General features: G+C 37.1%; 2 protein-coding genes and 2 long non-coding RNA genes across 6 annotated transcripts in view; 2 read left to right on the top strand and 2 right to left on the bottom strand.

Moving 5' to 3' along the window:
• Positions 1 to 10,136, bottom strand: part of LOC308181484 — a 129,846-nt gene extending 119,710 nt beyond the window's left edge. Inside the window, exons 1-2 of the long non-coding RNA XR_013941474.1 lie at positions 10,007 to 10,136; positions 8,862 to 8,904 (exon numbers count right to left, since the gene is read on the bottom strand). This is a non-coding gene — a long non-coding RNA (uncharacterized lncRNA). The remainder of the gene's footprint in view (positions 1 to 8,861; positions 8,905 to 10,006) is intronic.
• LOC308181470 (keratin, type I cytoskeletal 12-like) lies at positions 36 to 8,406 on the top strand. Its single transcript, XM_080564802.1, has 8 exons — positions 36 to 2,967; positions 3,567 to 3,649; positions 3,874 to 4,030; positions 4,804 to 4,965; positions 5,063 to 5,188; positions 5,561 to 5,778; positions 6,059 to 6,141; positions 6,520 to 8,406. Exons 1-8 carry the CDS (start codon positions 2,347 to 2,349, stop codon positions 6,615 to 6,617), a joined length of 1,548 nt encoding a protein of 515 aa, XP_080420928.1. The 5' UTR covers positions 36 to 2,346; the 3' UTR covers positions 6,618 to 8,406.
• A 498-nt stretch (positions 10,137 to 10,634) lies between the features above and the next one.
• KRT222 (keratin 222) lies at positions 10,635 to 18,669 on the top strand. The gene is made up of 6 exons (XM_080564818.1): positions 10,635 to 10,879; positions 12,891 to 13,019; positions 13,812 to 14,032; positions 15,083 to 15,159; positions 15,344 to 15,449; positions 16,773 to 18,669. Exons 1-6 carry the CDS (start codon positions 10,784 to 10,786, stop codon positions 16,984 to 16,986), a joined length of 843 nt encoding a protein of 280 aa, XP_080420944.1. The 5' UTR covers positions 10,635 to 10,783; the 3' UTR covers positions 16,987 to 18,669.
• LOC308181482 lies at positions 14,110 to 20,817 on the bottom strand. 3 transcript variants are annotated; one of them, XR_013941468.1, is made up of 3 exons: positions 20,679 to 20,817; positions 19,451 to 19,539; positions 14,110 to 14,797 (listed from the first exon to the last, which is right to left on the bottom strand). It is a non-coding gene; the product is annotated as an uncharacterized lncRNA (long non-coding RNA). The 3 variants fall into 3 exon arrangements; XR_013941469.1 differs by having other exon boundaries at positions 19,478 to 19,539; XR_013941470.1 differs by having other exon boundaries at positions 14,110 to 14,584; positions 19,478 to 19,539.
• Positions 20,818 to 21,044: the final 227 nt, after the last annotated feature.

Raw genomic sequence — 21,044 nt, 5'->3', positions numbered from 1 at the left:
CCAAGACAAATAAAAGCTGAAGTGTTAGTCTTTATTTACATCACATTCTTAATACTACGCTTAAAGAGTTGCTCAGTATAAATTTGAAAGTCAGATGTCAGCGTGAATTTACTACAGCTTTGAAAATCATAAAAATTGAATTTAGAAAAATACCAACACAAGTCTTCATTACTGAAGTTCCAAAGCACTAAACTGGTGCAAGTCAGTAGATGAAGATATGGGACAAAATTTGCTCATGTGCTTGACAAATTGAAAGTTTTTAAAAGATACCTGTTATTTCTGAAACCTTAATGGACAACTTATCAAAACTTTACAAGGAAGAATTAACTAGATATGTATGATACACTCCCTATCAAATGTGCTAGTTTAACTGCAATCCAAAGGTTAGCAATCTATTTTTCTCTTATGTACTAGAACATTTAGAGTAGGTGTTTTAAAAAATATATTAAAATGTTGATTCAGTGGATCTTTTCTGAACTTGAACTACCATCCAAACACAATGCAGCCTCACTTCAGTAAAAAATGATTTTCAAATAAATAAACGTCCATTTACATTTCATAATAAATTAAAATGTAAAATTTAAGAAGTCTTTTTATTATTTTCACTCTGTATCATCAGGGACTATACCAAGCAAAGATATTTCATCAAAAGAATATATTTTGCCTTTCAGTTCAGAAATAAAGAGTACTATTTCTGTTGAACCCCTCTCTATCAAAACCCACATGAAGCTTTTCCCATGCAGTACAAGTCTCCTATGCCACACCCAGATCTGCAGTCCAAGGAGTCTACTTTTTCCTCTTCACAACATAAACACAAAAGCTCTTCCTTTTGAAATCTCACCTGTCCAGTACATTATTTACTGTACATATACAGCTGCCAAAGAAAATAATCCTCTGCTTTCACAATCATGAGTCACTGATACCAGGCTATCACATCATTTCTACACAAATGCTTTACTTAAACCTTTGATCTACTGCTCATAATACAGGTCTGCCAAAAAAAAAAAAAGCATCCGTACTTTTAGATGTAGGTTAATTAAAAATGAATAAATTTCTGTTGACAAATTCAGTGGTATAATGAAGCCAGGACAAAGAAAAAACAATTTTCCGTTTATCAAAATAACTTCAAAAGAGAAGTATAATGATATGGAAGGGCTTCCACGCCAAAACTTGTAACCTGTAAGAGCTATCTTTGATCTTTAGACTTACATTATAGAAGGCACAAAAAAAAATAGTCAGGTGTTTCTGTGATGGTCTTTCATGCCCAACTGCATTAGACTTAAAAAAACATCAGTGACAAAAACGCACTTGTAAACCATCGTGCTGTGAATTTACACAACACTATCAACTGAGTTGTCCTGTGAACCCTAGGTAGAGGGCAGCAGGAAAAGACCTACGGTCTGATTGATTTGACAGAATTTATAATTTCTGCATGGACCACACGTGGATCCATGGATCATAAAGGCTGAGGAGCAGACATACTGTTGGAGCACCATGGATGAAAGGTGCAATCAGTGAGCCACTGCCAGACAAAAGTCTGATGACTTCTTCTCTCCCTGCACTTGAAAGGTGTCTGGAAGTCCTTTCTATCTCTTTTAGCACAAAAAAGGTGTTGTAATAGAAACATTGGTTTTGGCATTAGACAGGAATTTCAATGACTAAAGGTTTAGGGCAGAAAACAATTACAAATTATGTCCAGTGTAATCAAGAATATTTTGTGTTTTCATATTAATGACCAAGCTGCAGATCACTGCCTGTCCACATCTCCCCCCATACTTCTGTTGACCACTGTTCTAACTTCTTATCAAACGCACCGAGAACACTAATCTGGCAGAGGTTCATGCCAGAAACGTACTGTGAAGAGAAACACATTTCTGACACGCCAGGAAGTCTGATATGAAAGGGATCATTCTACTGGCTTAAGCATACTTCTATAATAATAGCCCCAAACCAAGAAAGCAAAGAATATGTAATGACAAAAAAAATTATTTAAGATGGATTTAAATGTGAAAAGAAATTTCTGTGCTCCATTACACATGGCAAAACATTATCATGATGTCTTAGCTCTACTCCACCCATTTCTCCTCATACAGCAAACACCTGGAGGGTGCCAGATTTCTGCTCCCATGGGCAATTTAGATTTGCACACATCATTTAGCATGGTCAGGGCACACTAAACTACCCTCTTCCCCCTCCCCAAACGAGAGAGACAGAGAAAGAATTAAGGATTTCTGTAGGAGGTGGGGACTGCTGCTGCAACACCCACGACATTCCCTATATAAAGGTTTAACGGTTCCCTGCTCGGCGGTGTCTGCTGAGCAAACAGAGCAGGGCACCTTGAGCACCATGGCCCTTTCCGTGCGCACCAGCGGCGGCTCCCGGCAGTTCTCCTCTCGGAGCGGCCTCGGCGGGGGAACCCTGCGGATGTCTAACGCTAGCGCTGCGGGAGGCTTTGGTGGCAGCGGGCTTGGCTTTGGTGGAGGATCTGGGGGAGGTTTTGGTGCCGCTTCTCTGCTTGGTTCTGGCTCCAGCTTCAGCGGGGGCTTTGGGAGCAGCTTAGGTAGTGGCTTTGGTGGGGGTTTTGGTGGCGGTGGAGGTGGTAGCTACGGCAGTGGCTTAGGCGGGGGTTTTGGGGGAGGCTTAGGAAGTGGTTTTGGTAGCGGTTCAGGCGCTGGTTTTGGAGGTGGCTTCGGCAGTGGCTCAGGTGCTGGGTTTGGAGGTGGTTTTGGCACTGGCGGCGGGGGGGATGGCGGCCTTCTTTCCGGCTCCAAAAAAGAAACGATGCAGAATCTCAATGACCGTTTGGCTGCGTATCTGGACAAAGTACGATCTCTGGAGGATGCCAATACGGAGCTGGAGCGCAAAATCCGAGAGTGGTATGAGAAAAACGGCCCTGGAGCTGGTGTTCCTGGGTCAGGGAACGACTACAGTAAATATTATCCAATAATTGAAGATCTTCGAAACAAGGTAGTAAAGCAATGTACTTAATGCATCTTTGCATTTGTAATTCACCTAATAATATTTGGAGACAAATAACAAATTCCTTTCAGAAACCAAGCACTAATTTCTTCTACGTTAATGACTCTTGTAATAATCCTCCATCACACTGCACTAGTATGTGTTAAATTTTTCTTGTATATTGACTGCAGTTCTGTAGGTGTATCACACAATGCTGTGACATGACTTGGTCTAACTGGAATAAAGGAGAAGGCAGTGATAGGATCCAGTTGTACAAGTTGTTGTTGATCGAAGTGTTTGCATTTTAGAAAGTTTCGTACTTTTTATATTACGAATTCAATTCTTGAAGCAGAGAGACTACCTGGCAAGCTCTTCAGAGATTATAAACTACACAGCGCAAACTGGTATTCTTCTGTTAAGTGAAACATGCTGATTTGCAGAAGTTGAAAATCGGTCCTATATATTTTCATATTTAGCAAATTCTATGAGAGTCTAACAACTTCCTTTTATTACAGACATATTTAGAATTACAGTTATGTAAAAAGCTCTATCGATCTGCAAAGCCACAAGGCTATAAAATAATTCTCTGAACATTGCTTGCATTCCAGATCATTAATGCAACTATCGACAATGCAAGAATCATTCTGCAGGTCGATAATGCCAGACTGGCTGCCGATGATTTCAGACTGAAGTAAGTGTATTGCAAATTGTAATATTGCAAAACCTGTCACTATTATTTTAAGGGAAAAAAAAGATGTATTTAAAAGTCTCTCATTGCAGAATATGTTAATTATTAATATTGTAATAGTTTTGTGTATTAAGATTTCATAGTAAAGGCTATATAAGCACATAGTAACAGTTTGCATTTAACCTCATTAACCACATAAAAAGCAAATTTAATTACTTTCTTCGCAGATATGAGAATGAAGTGGCTCTTCGCCAGAGTGTGGAGGCTGACATCAATGGTCTGCGCAGAGTTCTTGATGAGCTGACCTTGACAAGAGCTGATTTGGAGATGCAGATTGAAAGTCTGAATGAAGAATTGGCTTATCTTAAGAAGAATCATGAAGAGGTACGTTTTTTTTCTTTGTATATTCATAACAAAGTAGATGGAAGTGCGAAACATCAAATTATTCCCTTATCTATGCCAGTGGGAGTTCCTCGGTTCCATTATTTGATTTGTTTGCTGTTCTTTTTTGGGGTTACTAAGAGAAAGATGGAAAGAAATAGGCACCCAAGCTATGGGCTCTAGATGATGTAGTATTACTATTTTTCTAAGTTCTGCCACTAGAAATACTGCCAGGCCATTTTTCTAAGAATGCAGAAGATATCTTCGTGTACATTCAGGGCTTATGGAGTGTTGGCCCCAACAAGTTGCTCTTTTCTTAGCTCCTGGCTGAGCAGAACTAAACTTTTCACATTTTGATCTTGCCAAATCAACTCAGAAGTCGGTTGCTTATTTTATTCTGCCTATATACTACCACCACAGCAGTCACTGTGTTGCAGAAAGTTGATACAAAATTTGCCATTAAAAATTATAAAGGAAATGGGAGCTAACTCAGATGCTTATCACAGTTTCAGTTATTATTTTTACTCATAGCCTAGATGTACAGGTTAGAGAAGAATCAAAAAGTTAAATAACAAGACTATTGAGACAAATGGAACTGACAGGCAAGATCTATGTTAATATTTCACTGTTTTATATTCTTCAGAGATGAAATAAAACTTAATTAGGAAGGATTCTTGTTGCAAAAGAATTTATATAACTCGTATTTCTCTATACATATTTCTGGTAGAACTATTTTGCCTTTTATTAACAGAATCTTTTATTTCAAATCTCTCCAGGAGCTTCAGGGCTTCCAGAGCAATGCAATTGGCCAAGTCAGCGTTGAAATGGATGCTGCTCCAGGAATTGACCTCACCAAGCTTTTGAATGACATGAGGGGACAGTATGAAGTCATCGCCGAGCAAAATCGTAAAGAGGCTGAAGCATGGTTCAACGAAAAAGTAACAACCACATAAATAGCAAATGCAGCCAAATGCATGTAAAAGAGAACTGAGTATTCGGAACAGGAGAACTACAATCTTCTTCTTGCCATTTCAGAGTGGGGAGCTGAAAAGGGAAATCTCTACCAATACTGAGCAGCTTCAGTCAGGCAAGAGCGAGATCACAGATCTAAAACGGACTCTCCAGAGCTTGGAAATTGAACTACAATCCCAGCTTGCCATGGTAGGTTGAAAGGAAACTGCTAACTCGATAATTTTCCAACTTAAAAGCCTTTTTTAGATCTTACACTATTCTACAGGATTTGAGATTTGCATTTATTTCCTACTAAAATCTACACTCTTTTAGTTCCTAAACAGCAGTCATATACATATATAATTGGATTGCAAGTAGCATGTTATAAAAAAAATGAGCTTTTATGTTCACATTCAGTGAAGTAGCAGCAAAGGGCAATTACCAAACTAGTATTTCAAGAAAAAAATAAATATCTCTAAGTATTGAGGCCATAGTTACTCCCATAAACTGTTTCAGTTGTCATTATATTTGTAAAGAATTCTGTTTTCCTGAGTCAGATTATTTAAAATCCTTCTTACACAGAAAAAATCCCTTGAAGACACTTTAGCAGAAACGGAAGGAGGTTACTGCGCTCAGCTTTCACAAATGCAACTTCAGATTGGGAATCTGGAGTCTCAGCTGTTTCAGGTCAGGGCTGATATGGAACGGCAGAATGCAGAGTATCAACAACTTCTAGACATCAAGAGTCGTCTGGAAATGGAGATTGAAACCTACCGTCGCTTGATGGATGGCGAGTTTGTGTAAGTAAATAATTCATATAAAATATCTGTTTTACTTTCTGTAGCAATATGTTTTCCAGGAAAAGAGACGAGGGATAAACAAGTGCTACATTCACCAAAAGACAGGAAAGCACATGCAAAGATTCTGAATAATCAGCTCTTCTTTACAAATATAACAAATGAAACATTTTGCTCAGTGATTATATTAATCAATAAATGGCAGCATGAAAAGGCAATAATACATGTTCTCGTGCACCTGACAAACATTCTGCAATATAGCGCATCTCTCATTCATTTTTAGGAGTGGAGGACAAGGACTTACATTTGAAAGCTCATCTTTGACAGGATCTAAATCACAAACACAATCACTGGATTCTTCTCAGGGTAGGTAGAGCTCGACTGAATACATTTTTATTTTACAGCTGTTATAGTAATTCTGACCATTAACATTCAAGTAAACGTGTTCCCATGTTAATTATATACACTGCTTCATATAACCATTAAAATTAGTAGATACAGAATTATTAAGTACTCACTTAGAATTCTCAATACTGTCTGAATGAGGGATGAAATGTCCCAATAATATTATTTCTAAAGTCATTATTGTAAGTAAAATAATGTATGCTATTCTGTTTAACTACATCATGGAGTTCATCATAATAAGTAGCTAGCCAATTTAAAAGGAAAGAGGATGTTAACTGTTCATGCAAGGCATGTTAACAATTTCATAATACTTTCTTTTGTCTCGTTTATGCTGTTTAGATCCTACCAAAACTAGAAAGATCAAGACAATTGTTGAGGAAGTGGTAGATGGAAAGGTTGTTGCATCCCATGTTAAGGAAGTTGAAGAGAAGATATAAGGCACAGTCTGATATTGCAAAGGATCCATTCATTCCATGTTGCTTTCAAAGCAGAAGTGGATAAATAACCTTGTTCTCTAGCATGAAGTAAAAAAATAGATTGGCTTTTTAACTAAGATTCTTTTACACAGAACATGCGTTTTCATTCTTAGCAGTCATGCAATGTACTTTCTACTTCAGTCTATTGGTGTTACCTGCATTATTTTCATGGTGTTTTTTAAATCTATCATCAATTCTTTGTTCAGTAACTAGAAATGTGATGCAAACGTTAGGCATTCATTTAGATGTGCTTTTCTATATTTTTGAGTAATTAATAGCTAAAATATTTTTGCTATTCTAACCTAATTTTCCAGATTTCTAGGCTAATAAAAAAGGACTCAACAAGCTTTAAAATATTAGCCTCCTTTCATTCTTCACATCATAATTTAAGACTGTAGCTCCTGAACTGTATTTGCCATTTTGCTGGGTATTTTGCTTTACTATATATTGTGCCCATGGTACAGTGCGCCCCATTTTAAGAAGTTAATCCAACAGTAGATCAAGCACATGCTAAAAAATAAAATACTGTTTACATGTGGGGTTAAAGGAATACTTGATACCATACAAATTAAAGATACCAATTTACAGCAATACAAAGGATTAAGAGGGAAGTTTTTTGCAAACAGAACAACATAACGTAGAGACCACAACTTTAGTGGAAAAGAAGCGATACGCTGGTTTCAAAGTATGCAGCAACCCCAGCTACGGGGTGTTGGTTACATGTCGCGGAGTGCCATCTGGTGGGAGCCCAATACAATATTTTGAATCCTACATTGGACTTCTGGTTGTCCAACTATTTAAAAGAATCTCTTATCCAGAACAAAATTGGGAACCAGAACACAATCCCCTTACAATTTACATGTCAGTCTTTGTTCTTGAGACAAAATGTTGACAATTTTTGTGTGAATCCAGGTAAGACGAGTTACTGTGACTTCTTATATGCACACCATTGTTTCTCTACAAATGTTCTCACGTTCTATCACATCCCTTAAACACTTGACTCAAACTAAAATTTTAATGTAAGCACGGATTTCATACTGCACTTCCTTTTTCCCCTTTGCAAACCCAACCACTAGCATTTTTCTGCTTCCTGTTTGGAACCAATAAAAGGCAGGGTAGTTAAAACAATACTCAAAGAAGTGGTAGAATCACATCTAAAATCCATTCTGTTAAATAAAAGCCACTGTGATAAATAACACGAAATTAAATACGAGATTCTTCAATATATGTCAGTATGAAGAGAGAAAATGTGAAACCATCTTGAGTAAATGCACCATCTTCAGCAGTATGAGGAATTAATTTATTTTCTAAAAGCATGCAACTCAAGTGTACATTTTTTCTTTTCCCTTTAAAAAACCGTGCTGATAAATAAATGAAAAGAACCTTACTACATGCAACATATTTCAATAATATTTTTACTGCTGCAGACTATATTTTTACTATTAAATAAACACTATATAAAATAAAATAGTGATAGCAGAAGTAGACAAATCGGAGTTGTTTATGTAGGTGCATTTGATTAACAAGAGTACCATTACAGAGAACATTTTTAAAATACAGATTGAAGGAAATTTTTTTCTCCTCAGAAAACTGGACAGCATTTGTCATTCTTCTTTCCTAACCACAAACTTTCTCTTGTGTGGAAAAACTGCAACCATAGAACCTTCACCATTATTGACAACATCTCCATTTTGAAGAGAAAAATGTGTCTCTCTTGTCTTCTTGCAAAGGCATATGTATTTTCATTACAACTGTTTATAAAGAAACATGAAATAACATACATACCTCAGGGGCTGCAACTGTGATTGCTGTGAAAACTATTGCATCATTGGGAATTCAGAATTTTCCGAATTTCAAACACACTTTTGTTTTAATGTAGATTGCGTTTACACTGAATAATCATGCACTTTACCTACATACACATTCATCCTGAATTTCATATTATGATCTAAAAGATAAATTAGAGTTGCTTAGGATATGTAGAAACAACTCCAGCTATGGTCTTGTGTCAAACCAACAATGGTTGGTTTGTAAAAGTGGTTTGTAATCACAGTAACATTATCACAGAATCCAAATAATTGACACATGGTATCTAAACTACAAAGTTAACTATAAGACAACATCTGTGATAAAATACAAATGTTGAGAGTAGCTAGGATTGAGAATTACATAAATCCTAGTGAAGATACAGTTGCTTACACCTACCTTAAAGCTTCAGGGATGTCGCAGCTGGATGTTCCCTTTACACCTGGAAAAAAGAATGAAAAAGAAAGCATTAGTGCTAATTTATTTTTTAAAAGCTTTTAGAAATGTTATCAACTGACAAAATTTTAGCTCCTGGTAATAATAAGATTCATCCATAGACACTGATTGATGCATAAACTTTGGTTTGTGTGAATAAATCCGATATCCCTACAGAGCTCTTATATATTGTATTTCAAACTGATACATTTCTGGGTTCATTTCTGGATGCTAGACAGCCCTGACTTTGCCTGATGTAAGCAGAAGTCACTCTGAGTCCCAGGGAACTGAAAACAAACTGCAAAGAATCAACATCATGATGAAAAGAAAAAAGGAAGATTTTAAATTACATTTAGAGGTTCTTATTTACTTAGATACATAGGCTCTTCCTTTCAATGTTTGGATTCCTTTTTTTATTTTTCTAATATGATTGTTCTCATACCATCAATGAAAAACACTGTTGATATTTTGTTTTTAGAACTAAGTAAAATTAGAATGATTAACACAGTTGTAGAAAATGTAGTGGACAACAAAATGTTCTCATCTCTATCCAGGCCAGCAGAAGAACAACCAGCTAAGAAAAATAAAATCAGTACACAGGATCCTTTTACACGTGCCAGCAGAGAGAGTCAAGAACAAGGAAGCCTTATGCACACAAGGAGACTTTTAAGAGGTACAATGCTTCAACTTCTTAAAAGGAGTGTCTTGTGAAAGTTTACTGCCTTTTTTCCCTCATTTTACTGATGCATATTCTTATTTGGAGTCTAAAACTGCATTCTATTTAGCGATTTTTTTTTTACTGAAATTAGGATTTTTTACTGGCTCATACTCTATATTACTGAAAAAAAAAACTTTGAAAAATTGCTAAGAGCAGTACTTAGTAGACAAGATCATTGGGATTGTCAGTATACAGCAGTTAAAATAAGCCAGGAAATGGAGAATTATTTGTAGAAATTACAGAACATCAAACAGACAACCTTTGCTTTCTACCTCTCACGTAGCTCTGAGGAAAGGCATGAGGAGCCAACAAAATCTGCATGTTCTGTGAACTGAGCCCCCTGACACAAGGCAGAGAGGAACCGTAAACACCTTCAGAGACAAACACACACCTTTTCTGACAGCAGTTAGCTACGTTTGAGGTATTCATTCACCAGAATTTCTTACTGCTCTGCAGAAAGGGAGCCAAAGCCCCCTTGCCACAAGGTGTGAAAGCATTCCGTGCCACTAGCGGCGCTGGCTTCTGTCCCTCTTGTGTTCCTGCCCATAGAAACACAGAAGCATCGGGTGAGAGGATGCCAGGAGCCCAGCTCCTTCTCAAAGCGGGACAATCCCCAGCAGCACAGCAGGTCAGCCACACTCGCCTCAGTGAGCCTTCAAGGAGGGAAATTCTGCATCATCCCCAGATAACTGGTGCCGGTGCTTCACAACCGCCTGGCGAGGGCACGTTCCAGCAGCGCTGCCGCCAGCTCAGGGGTCCTGCTGGGAAGCTGTCCCCTTCCCTTTCCCTATGTGACTGCAGTCTCATTCCGTGCAGCTGCGATTTTGTCCTTTGTTTTGTATCTCTTAACCCCACATTTTTTGGCATTATAAAAAAAACTAGGTTACAGTGCAACAAAAGCATAAAGACACTGTATGAATTCATTTCAGCACATAATTTAGGTATCATCACTTCACTGCTGCGGAAGCGACATCTTTGCATTATTCAACGTTCTCAGAAAGGACTGAAAGCCCCCGACCTTCCAGTGCTTCCTCAGAAATAAAGCTCTGCAGCTTTAAAATTTGCCCGTACTTTCCCTCTCGTCTCACTGCAGGCAGGGAAGGCTCTGCAGCAGCCGCCTCACCCTATCAATAAGGTTCGGGCAGCCAAGGTGGAGGATGGGAGGGGAATGGAACTGTCCCAGCTCCTCCGTGAGATCAGGGCAAAGTATGAAACGCTCATCACCAGAAATCAGATAAAGACCATCATCTCAGCAAGGACCCAGGTAATGACTTCATGCAGACGTACACCTTCCAGAGCAAGGAGACAACCCTTGTCTGTACAATTCCTCCCTCAGCCTCTATGAGGTACAGTATTTCCTTTTCGATGCAGCATATTTTTGGGGAAGGGATTTTGATTTTACCGCAGTAAGATTTGAACTAGAAGATACGGAAAAGGTTTTGTTTAGGGTATGAAATTCACACTAAAGGAGTGCTGTGTAATTCATCTGGATGTTTTTCTGTACCTGCAACAGTGATATTGCTGGGATTTAAAAATGACGACATATGCAGTAACACAGTAACCTCTAGCACCTTTCAGTTATCCCACGGGAACTGAGAATCTTGAAAATCAAAGGCGATGTAAAGAAGCCATGTATATAAAGAAAGCTTTACAGTTTTTAGCACCTATATTAAAAAAGAACAGCACTTTTTCAGGAACTATTTTATATTGTTCACAGTAAAACTGTCATACTTTTTAGCAAATATAATTTGTTCTTTCATACAGATTTACTAAATGTTATCAACACACAATGCTACTGTTTTAGATTTACATACAAAGCATCTCTAAAACCTAACTGAACTTTGAAATAAAATGGAAAAACAACTTAGAGCCATCAAATGCCAAGAAATTCAGGCTGAAAATTAGGTATTCTATCACCCTGTTGTACTTAGGCACTGCAGAAATTCTGGAGGTTTTTGTTTATTTGTCTGCGTTGGGTTTTGTTTTTGTTTGTTTGTTTTAACCACAGGTCAGATTACTGCTGCAATCTGGCTGATCTACACCCTAATCCCGTGGCAGCTATAAACCAGATGGTTAAACCACGTCTGTGGTGGTGTTTGGCACACAGCAGCCAACGTGGACCGTTACAGCCTCATCACATAAACTCTGCAGTACCCAGGCACAACAGGATAATGAAAGATTACTGAGCACTCACTTGTGGATTAGCCAAATTTAGAGTTTCCACCAAACAATGTCATGACAAAATTACAATAGGTTAGTATATTAAGGGGGAAGGGGGGAATTGATCTTATTTTACTTGCTTTGTAACACCTGAATTAGAGTTTATTTTCTTAGAGTTGATGGCATCATGAGAACCTACGTAAAGATCTAAATATGCAAAAGAACATGAAGAGTTTCAAGTGCTTATGGCACCTTCACCACTTGTAGTAAAACGCAGAACTATAAAGGAAAAATAACTTCCATAAGCAAAATAATTATTCTAGAAGTACAACACAGTAACATACAATCTAAATCAAAGATGAGTCCAAATCTAAAATGACCCCACATATTCTCAGGGTTGGTTAAAAAAATTATTTGTAATAGGAAAAAAAAATAATTTACCTGTAAACACAACACAGTGTTTATTTGACTATTCACTTTTTTTTTAGAACAAGTTTCAGCCTTAAGGACGACAAATTATCTCAAATAATGTTTTGGATTAAGATTAAGCCCAGGACAAGGAAAAGTTGTAGATTTGGATATCTGAATGAATGGAGGTGCTTGCTCTAGAACGATCTGAAATCTAGTCAATGACTACATCAGGCAAAACCATAATTACAGCTATTGTCAACTGGAATGCATCCATGCAAGCAATCAGAAGCATTCCCTTTCTATTAAGCTGTTCCTTGAAATCAAAAATACATTAAAAAATCTGGAACTGTTTGCAGGAACTGACTGCAGTTCCTCTAACTGCCATGAAGTTAAGCCCACTTACTCTAGAGGAGGATGAGGTCTAAATACAAATGGTTCATTTGTACTGGCATATTTCTATAACAAAAAGTTAGGGTTCAAGATTTAGCCAGCTACCTCCCACCAAGCACAGCAGGATATGGACTTCTGCACGACACAGTACATAAAATATCAACTCATCACTGTTAGCTCTAACAAATTTATGTGAATCTTAAAAAAATCCCAGTTAGAGATTTTTTGTCTATTTCATTTGACTACTTTTATCTTCTTTTTTGTGTGTATATATATTTGTGTGTGTATATATACATATTTATAATCCCCTGTAGCTAGAAGCAGCTACAGTTAAAAGAATGGACAAAGATGCAGAAGCGTTAAAGGCAGCCAGAGCAGAACTCTGTGAAGCCAGGCGGCAGTGGCACCACATGCAGATTGAAATCGAATCTCTCCATGCTGTGGTAAGAATCATAAAATGATAGTCAAAATCTCCCGGGGAAAAAAAAAAAAAAAAAGTATTTTTCTTAATGTAAACTACTCACAAGTCAGTTTATGGAGGAAACACATCCACCGTACAGCAGAAATACAACAAACACAAAACACAGAGCTTTGCTGTGCATTTTGAGTTTGTCACACAGATCACTACCCCACAGGCAACAGCTAAGTCAACTGCCCCTGTTTAAGAGCACTGTGTGTCTTGATTCAAAATCTGTTATTTGATGTGTAACACAATTCATATTTCCACTTCTGCCAAGCATGTATTTGCATGATATTCCCCCACCACGGTCCCAGTTATTCTGCCTAACCAACTCTGATCAGGTTTACTGTAAAAACTTTTTTTGAATGGGTGGACCAAATTCATCAATGGGATTTGTGACAGAACACATCAGCCATGTGCTGAATTCTGTAATATATTTAAGACAAAAGAATGCACAGAGCACTCAGTTTTCATGCTGTACTTAGCTGACTGTCATTCTAACCATACAGGCAAAACCAGAGATCTGTAAAATCAGTGATAGTGAACTGGTGGTACAACAGGTGGCTATTTTGTTTTATTCTATCTTAAATTATTACAAATTTTACCGGAAAATATCTCAGCAAAAGTTTTACCGTAAAAGCTATACCCTTGTTCCTAAAGAATATTCTTAAAAGAACTGATATAAAACTACATCGTCCGATTGTCAAGGAAACGTGCATAGAGCATCCTTACAGGCACACTTTTCAAATCTTAAAATATGAGTTAAATTTAACAGGAAAAGGGTTTGGAGCGTTCATTGCGTGCCACAGAGCAGCAGTACCACATGCAACTACAGAATTTAGAAGCTGAGATTGAATGTTTAGAGAAAGAGCTACAGGAAGTGAGAAGAGGTATTGAGAAGCAGCTTCGAGAGCATGAAATTCTGCTGAACACTAGGATGAAACTGGAGGAGGAGATAGCAACGTACCGCAGTCTGCTTGAACAAGAAGAGAGCAGGTACTTGTTGATTAGAGAAAGTACTCAGATTTATCTTCCATTTCATAACTTCCCACTGAACTAACCATTAGAATTGTAAATACATGAACCAATCATTAAAAAATTACAGCATAAAGTCCTTAGAAAGGTTTTCATTGTAACCCAGTTTACCATATCCATACTTTCTGGATGCCAGCAGCATGTTGCAGCTAGTAGCAAGCTTCCTGCACCCTCACCCAAGGCACTGCATGTTGACGTAGGCTTTGTATCACATTAGCTGCCTGACACGGGTTCCATTTGTCTCAGACCAGAGGTGAAGCAAGTCCATGTGTGTGAAGTTCTTGGAGAGGAGTTCACATCTCGTCCCACGATGGATGCCCATTTGCATGCTGAACTCATGTTACTCGGTGCCACTCCAAGTCTGTGAAGTCACACGTTTGGAGAGCCTACACATCAGGATGCTGTTTAAGAATAGGTCTCCTAGGGACATTTTCCAACTCGTTGTGCCTGCCCCTATCGCTGGTACACAAACACCAGTATTTTGAAATGTAGACTTGAGCGAGGCAGCTACACCTACACCAACAACAGAGGATAAGGAAAAGGCAAAACACCAGGTCCTGCACTCTGCACGGATATCTTAACTAAAGCAGGCACACTGTTCTGACACCTTTCAGTGGACACTGCCTCCCTTACTGATTTCTGCAGAAAACACGGGGTTTTAGTCCAGCAACCTCACACGGTTGCCTAAGATTCCAGACAGGGGAGTCAGACTTAATACTTTTAACTCTGAAAATACACACAATTCAGTATTAATAAAATTAAATAGCTCTTTCTGGCACACAACCCACTCATGAAGAACTGTCAGAAAACAAAAACGAAATGACACAGACATTTTCAGTAATTTTCGTTAGTTCTATGCTCAGAATAAGAAATCCTAACAAACAGTTGCTACAATCAGAGCTTCTCATCGTTTTCATATTCTTAATTTTTTTCATAGTTGCTTGTAAAACAAGTTATAAATTAAAGTAATTCAGTATTATTCGATGCTTGTAATAATTTTTATTTTTGCAGGTATCGTTGCTCTACACCTAATCAAAAGGATGACAAAAAGCCTACCACTAGCAAGATTACCTTTATGCTGCCTTCAAGTGAGTTTTTTTGACACTCCCCCCTTAGGGGATTATGGCCTTAAAGAGGTTCCTAACTACAGACAAATTAATGGATATTACAGAAGGAACTTCTTCCAATAAAGCAGGAAGAAAAACATCCCCAGGTCCTGTGCCCTGACCTTACTCTTCTGCATACATGGTATATTTGCATTTTCTTTTATAGATGGTGTAAAGAAGCATGAAACTGAGAAGGTGGAATTGATGACAAAACAAGCAGTCCTAGATGGAAATATTATGAAGGAAAGTGCTGAAGCTCATGGCACTATACAGTAAGACATACATGAATTTAACAAAATAATGATTAAATGTAAATTGTGGGCGTTATACATCAGTATCTCTGACTTTCTTTTACTTAATATCTGTTCTATCATTCCTACACAGCAAAGAAGCTCCAGAGTAGCAGTGGTAGTTCTTCACTTTATATTGAATGGAATGTTTTAACAATAAATTAAATTTTAAAGTTCTTTTTATTAGCATTTACTTCATGAGCTAACAATGTCATGATGATGCTTCTAATTGCTATTCCTGTCAAGAATGAAACTATTAATAATTCATTCTGAAAGTAAGAGAGTCCATACCATGTTTGTAAAGTCCCTCTGGGGCATATTTATGCACATAAATTCAGGCTTGGCTGCTCTGACTTGCTACTTGGAAACTCCTACGTTTTGCCAATTACTATACTAGAGCTTGGCTCCTCAGTGGGCATGTGAACGTTTGTTGGTATGTTTTATTCTTAATTTACTTTGCTAGCACTACATTGCCTCATTCTTTTGTTTTCTGCTACTCTTTAAAGTCTTTTGTAGACTAGCATTTAACAAAACTCTTAAAACAAGCTGTAGCATACCCTGTCACTAACAATTAACTATAATGAGCTATTGAAAACAGAAATTTAACAATTGATGCCGTCGTATGGTCTACCATACACATTCCACACTTGAAGCTTATTTCCATCTTACACTTTTATTCATCTTACACTCAGTGTCTGTCAGATCTGAATGTGGCTGCTTGGCTGGGCAGTTTACTGAGCTGTGTAAGGCCCCCAGAATCAGACTCTTAGATTCAGATCCTGAAACAAATACAGGATTACATCAATAGGATTTGGGTGCCTAAAGATTATTTGAATCAGATGGATTTTCATTCTCCGTATTTTACTTCTGTCCCTTTTTTTTTTTTCCTTTTTAATTAATTGTAGATCCACATTCTGAGGTTTGGAGATTAACTAGATTTTTCTCCTCCCTGTTTTGAAGGCTTTCAGATGCAGGAATTAAGTCCTGCCCACTATGGTAGAGAGGTTTTGTACAAAGTATTTGAGGCTGGGTTCTAAACTTTTTCCTTGGAAGCAAACACCTGATGTGCTCAGAGGAATGGTTTTGTAGCAGAGGCTACATAAAATTCCAAAAGCAAGAATATAATGAAATATCGAGGGGAATGAAGCTGTTAAAAAAAAAAAAAAAAAGATTCAATCTGGTGCAGACAGCTTCCAATATAACTTGACTGTTACATGGTTTCTCATCACATTTTAAAAGCAGACCTGAAGATACATATTACATACTGCCTAAAGGATCATAAACACGTTTGCTTTATTGTTTCAGAACAGAAAAAGTGGATGAAGTTATTAAAGAATGGGAAGGTTCTTTCTTTAAGGACAACCCACGCTTAAGGAAAAAATCAGTTTCGCTGCGCTTTGATCTCCACCTAGCAGCAACCGATGAAGGATGTTTGCACACTAAACAGAAAACTCTTCCAGACATTGAAGTCAGGCTGGTAATGAGGAGGTCGTGCAGTATCCCTTCTATCAAACCTTAACCTACAGCAAACTAACCCAAAGTTCATCCTTAACGGGCTCTGGAAATAAACTGCAGATGGACTTATACGGCCTCCTTCTGTCTTGCCACAGCTATGAAATCTTACTAAGTACTTTAACACGATAAAAACATACAAGTCTCTTAAAAGAAAGGGAGAAGAGCAAGGGAGTTAAGATTCCAAGAAACCTAACTTCTACTAGTTTTATACTCTGGGTACAGTCCTTTCATTTTCTCATTATTGTTGTTGTTTTGTAGTATTTCTCCAAATATTAAAAAATTAAACTATAACTTTATACTTTGACATATTCTGTCTTTGTAAGAGAAAACTTGTTTTCTCCTTCTGGAAATGAGAACTGCATATTTCATTCTCTTATTCAATATTGCATATGTACAATGACTGATGAAACCTTGCAATAATTTATATCACAACTGTCATATTTGAAATATGTTTTAAAACCGTTTCTAATAGCAAAAAATTACATGCAATGATGCTCTTAAACTATTCACAAAATTTTCTTTTAAAAGTAGTTGGTATTTTAAAATATTTTTTAGGCAATAACTGAGCAAAAATTTCTTTCCCTTATCACACAGACATTTCTTAAAAGTGTTGTTACAAACGAATAATATTTTAGCCATATTGTTCCACTGACTTTGAAGCAGTAATTTCCATTGAAAACCAATCATTCTCTTACTGGTCCGTGCCTACCTGTACTATGACTTTCTTAGCTATATCAAGTAAAATTATACCCCTTAACTGTTCTAAATTAAGGAGTCAAACAACTTTTTTAACACTGGTATTTAATTCATTTTGTGTGTTACAACAATATGAATTAAAATATCTTCAACAAAATCCTGTTTGGAAAATCATTTAGATAAATTATGCTTTTGATCTCGTACATATAGCAAATCAGTAATATGCCGGGATACAACAATTATGGCTACAATTGAACGGACAAAGTAAAGGCTACATATTCAAAGTAAAATTCTACCAAACCCATCATGTATCCCCTACTAGTACTCGAAGTAGCTAAGGACACTTAAAAAGTACAGTAGTTGATCTTGCATCTGTACACGGAAAAAACAGAAATACAAACCCGAACATACTTTATGACCTTATGAGACAAATTTTATTAAAAAAAAAATAATAAAAATGGTACTAATGTAAGAACGTTTGTTTACAAGGATTTTTAAGAGGTATGGATGTCACAAGCTCTTACTGACATCACTGGGATTACAGGGGCTCAAAATCCACAAAAACACAGTATTTGTGGGATCCACAGCAGCATGTAAGATTTAATTTGTCAGTAATTTGCCCTGTTACTTACGGCATGTGTTAAAAAACGGATTCTGCAAATTCCTCCACTGTTAAGTTATGCTTCTATCTTCTGTTAATGGTAAGAACAATGCATCTGTATTGCCCATGGTTCTATACCTACTGTATAAAGCTGGCTAATTATCATTAACCTTAAAACTAATCTGGTGTTGTTAATACTTGAGTATTTGGCATCCTGAATGTAACAGCCTGCCCTAGTATTTTCACTATGCAGCTTTTTTTGTGCTTATACTATGTACATTTTACGATACTTGAATTTAAACTAAGTTTTAATTGCTTTCAGGCACTTTTAACAGGGATACAAATTTACCAAAGTAAATGATAGTACAATAATAAAAAATAATAATAAAACTGAGTTTGCCCATGCATATTCTGTGAGTTTCAATGTGTACATCTTGAAAGGGAAGGAGTGAAAAAAAAACAGAAAATAAAAGTTGTAGATAAGAAAATCTGTAGCGCTGCAACTGAGCATTTTCTTAAGCTCTCCTCTGCAGTTAGTAAGACCCAAATTCCCTAAGAGTCTTTATCAACACATGTAAGGTGAGCGTCTTCCTGCTACAAAAATTTCTGATAAATCCAGTAACCTTGACTAGATCTAAGGCCCTCTGCTGTGAGTGCTGCACAAGAAAGATCAGATGGCATCTGGCTTACAAAATTTATGATCTAAAAAAGAAGCTGACAGACAAAGATAAATAGCAAGTAAGTATGTAATAGAAACTTAGCTTAATACATACACTTTTAGAACTCCTTCGGCAGACTGCCTTGTGCGGCTAGAGCTTGCACGGGCACATAACAATTATCATATAAATACATGGAAGGCACTGCCAGCTCTGCAGTAAACAGTAACGGAATAATCTTACTCACAGACATGTTTTTTTCTTTAGCCAGTGGGTGTTTGGCTTACTGTCTAACCCACGGTACTTCTTGGTGTTCCCTCATCTCTAGCCTAACTCTAGTTTTTTTCCCCCAATCATAGAAACTTCATTCAGCATAGTACAGAGCACAAGTCTGGCCCTCACCTTGCAGTAAATCCTACACATTTTTTAGAGTTGAAAAATTATTGTGTATCTATAGTAGTCACTCCTGTCTGGGAAATAAGCAACCAGAAAAAACGTTGACTTTATTCATGTACATTATTTCAACCACACAATGGCCTGACCTTTCAGTTCCTGAAGCCATCTCCCTGACTCCACCGACAGCACAAACACATCCTGAGCTGTCCTGCAATGAGAAATTTATTCCATCAACATGAGGTTACCATGATTTAACACTCGATTCAACAGCTCATAAAAATATACAGCTTCTGTTTGAAGTTTGAAACAACTGGCATAAACCCAGTTATCCTGTTTTATGATCGTGAAACCTGAGGCTAAAAGTAAAAAAAAAAAAGACTACAGAACATTGTAATAGCTGGTTTCGTTAACACACAACATTCTGTAGGCAGCCCACTCTTACTTGTACAAAGGTGTGGGACTTCCAGATACTGACTTTGTTAGCTACATTAAGAATTGTTGCTACTCTAAAATGGAATCAAGTGTGCATCCTGGCCCTAACTGTATTTTCTCCTTTTATAGTGCATATATAACTGAAGATCTTTTGCATTACTCACAAAATTCCTCTTTTCATATTTGAAGAGCTTACTTTTTTGTTCATAAACTCTCAAACTTCCACTGGCGTCACCGTGAACCACATGTGGGAGCAGGAAAAAGAAGCACTCATGGTAACATCTCACCCTCATCTTCCGTCACTTTGTGGAATTCAAAACTACAACGCTGAAGACTCATAACACCGCAAAGAACTCTTCACTGCTGGGCTGCTAATTAAATTTAGAGCAGCTCGGCCACTGCCACCTATTACCTGCAAATGTCTGAGGTAAAAATCAGTTTCATCGTCTCTAATGAATATATGTCCTCATTACAAAGCTTATGCAACTGTTGCTAATTAAAATAGTTGGATAAGAGTGAAATATTTAGAGCCCCCTGATTAGAATGATAATATATAAACAAACCTATTAAAGTACATATGTTACGCAGTATATTAAAATGTGTAAAGGCAAAAATCTATCACTGTCTCAACATGGGTATTAGGCAAGTAGCAAAATAAAAAAATGAAAAGCACGTATATGCGAAAACATATAAAGATTCAGAATTATTAGTGTGGAAAGTGAGAATCAGTAAAACTAAATGACCATATTCAATATTTCACTAACCTGTGCCAAATTATAATGTAATGCAATCAACATTAAATGCATTTTAATATTAATAAAATCATGGTATTAATAAATTAGAGATGAATGCATGAAGCAGTCAAAAATAGGAAAACACTAGGTTATTTTTCGCCTCTTGTAAGTATTTTCTCACCTTTTCTTTACAAATATTCTGTCCACATGAAACTGGTACTCAAAAGATGCATATTTGGCTTTCTGAAGATCTTTTCAATTTTTACATTTTCATTATCAAATGGAAGTCAGATCATTTTGCTGTATTTCAACAAACTGGCCACAGATATGCTGTAAGCAGATACAGGCAGAGTTCCTGGCTCTTTATTTGTTCATAAAAGTGTGCTTACTGAAGACTGAAAGCAAACTGGGCCAGACAAACTGCAGGCATCAAGAAGAAATGGGCCTAACTTGCAGCAGCTTGGTATCATACTCAGTTTCTTCTTTTCCCCTTTTACTGTCCTTTTGGATTAGGTAGGTATTATCTATTTTTGTCAAAAAAATCAAA

Source organism: Anser brachyrhynchus, assembly GCF_964034855.1.
Source record: "Anser brachyrhynchus genome assembly, chromosome: 22".
Lineage (NCBI taxonomy): Eukaryota > Metazoa > Chordata > Aves > Anseriformes > Anatidae > Anser > Anser brachyrhynchus.
This window is presented reverse-complemented; position numbering and strand designations above follow the sequence as displayed.

Coding starts and splice junctions, on each gene's coding strand:
- LOC308181470 (XM_080564802.1), top strand. CDS start 2,347: ATGGCCCTTTCCGTGCGCACCAGCGGCGGCTCCCGGCAGTTCTCCTCT. Junction 4,031..4,803: donor TTAAGAAGAATCATGAAGAG/GTACGTTTTTTT, acceptor AAATCTCTCCAG/GAGCTTCAGGGCTTCCAGAG. Junction 5,189..5,560: donor TACAATCCCAGCTTGCCATG/GTAGGTTGAAAG, acceptor CTTCTTACACAG/AAAAAATCCCTTGAAGACAC.
- KRT222 (XM_080564818.1), top strand. CDS start 10,784: ATGGAACTGTCCCAGCTCCTCCGTGAGATCAGGGCAAAGTATGAAACG. Junction 15,160..15,343: donor TACCTTTATGCTGCCTTCAA/GTGAGTTTTTTT, acceptor TTTCTTTTATAG/ATGGTGTAAAGAAGCATGAA. Junction 15,450..16,772: donor GAAGCTCATGGCACTATACA/GTAAGACATACA, acceptor TTATTGTTTCAG/AACAGAAAAAGTGGATGAAG.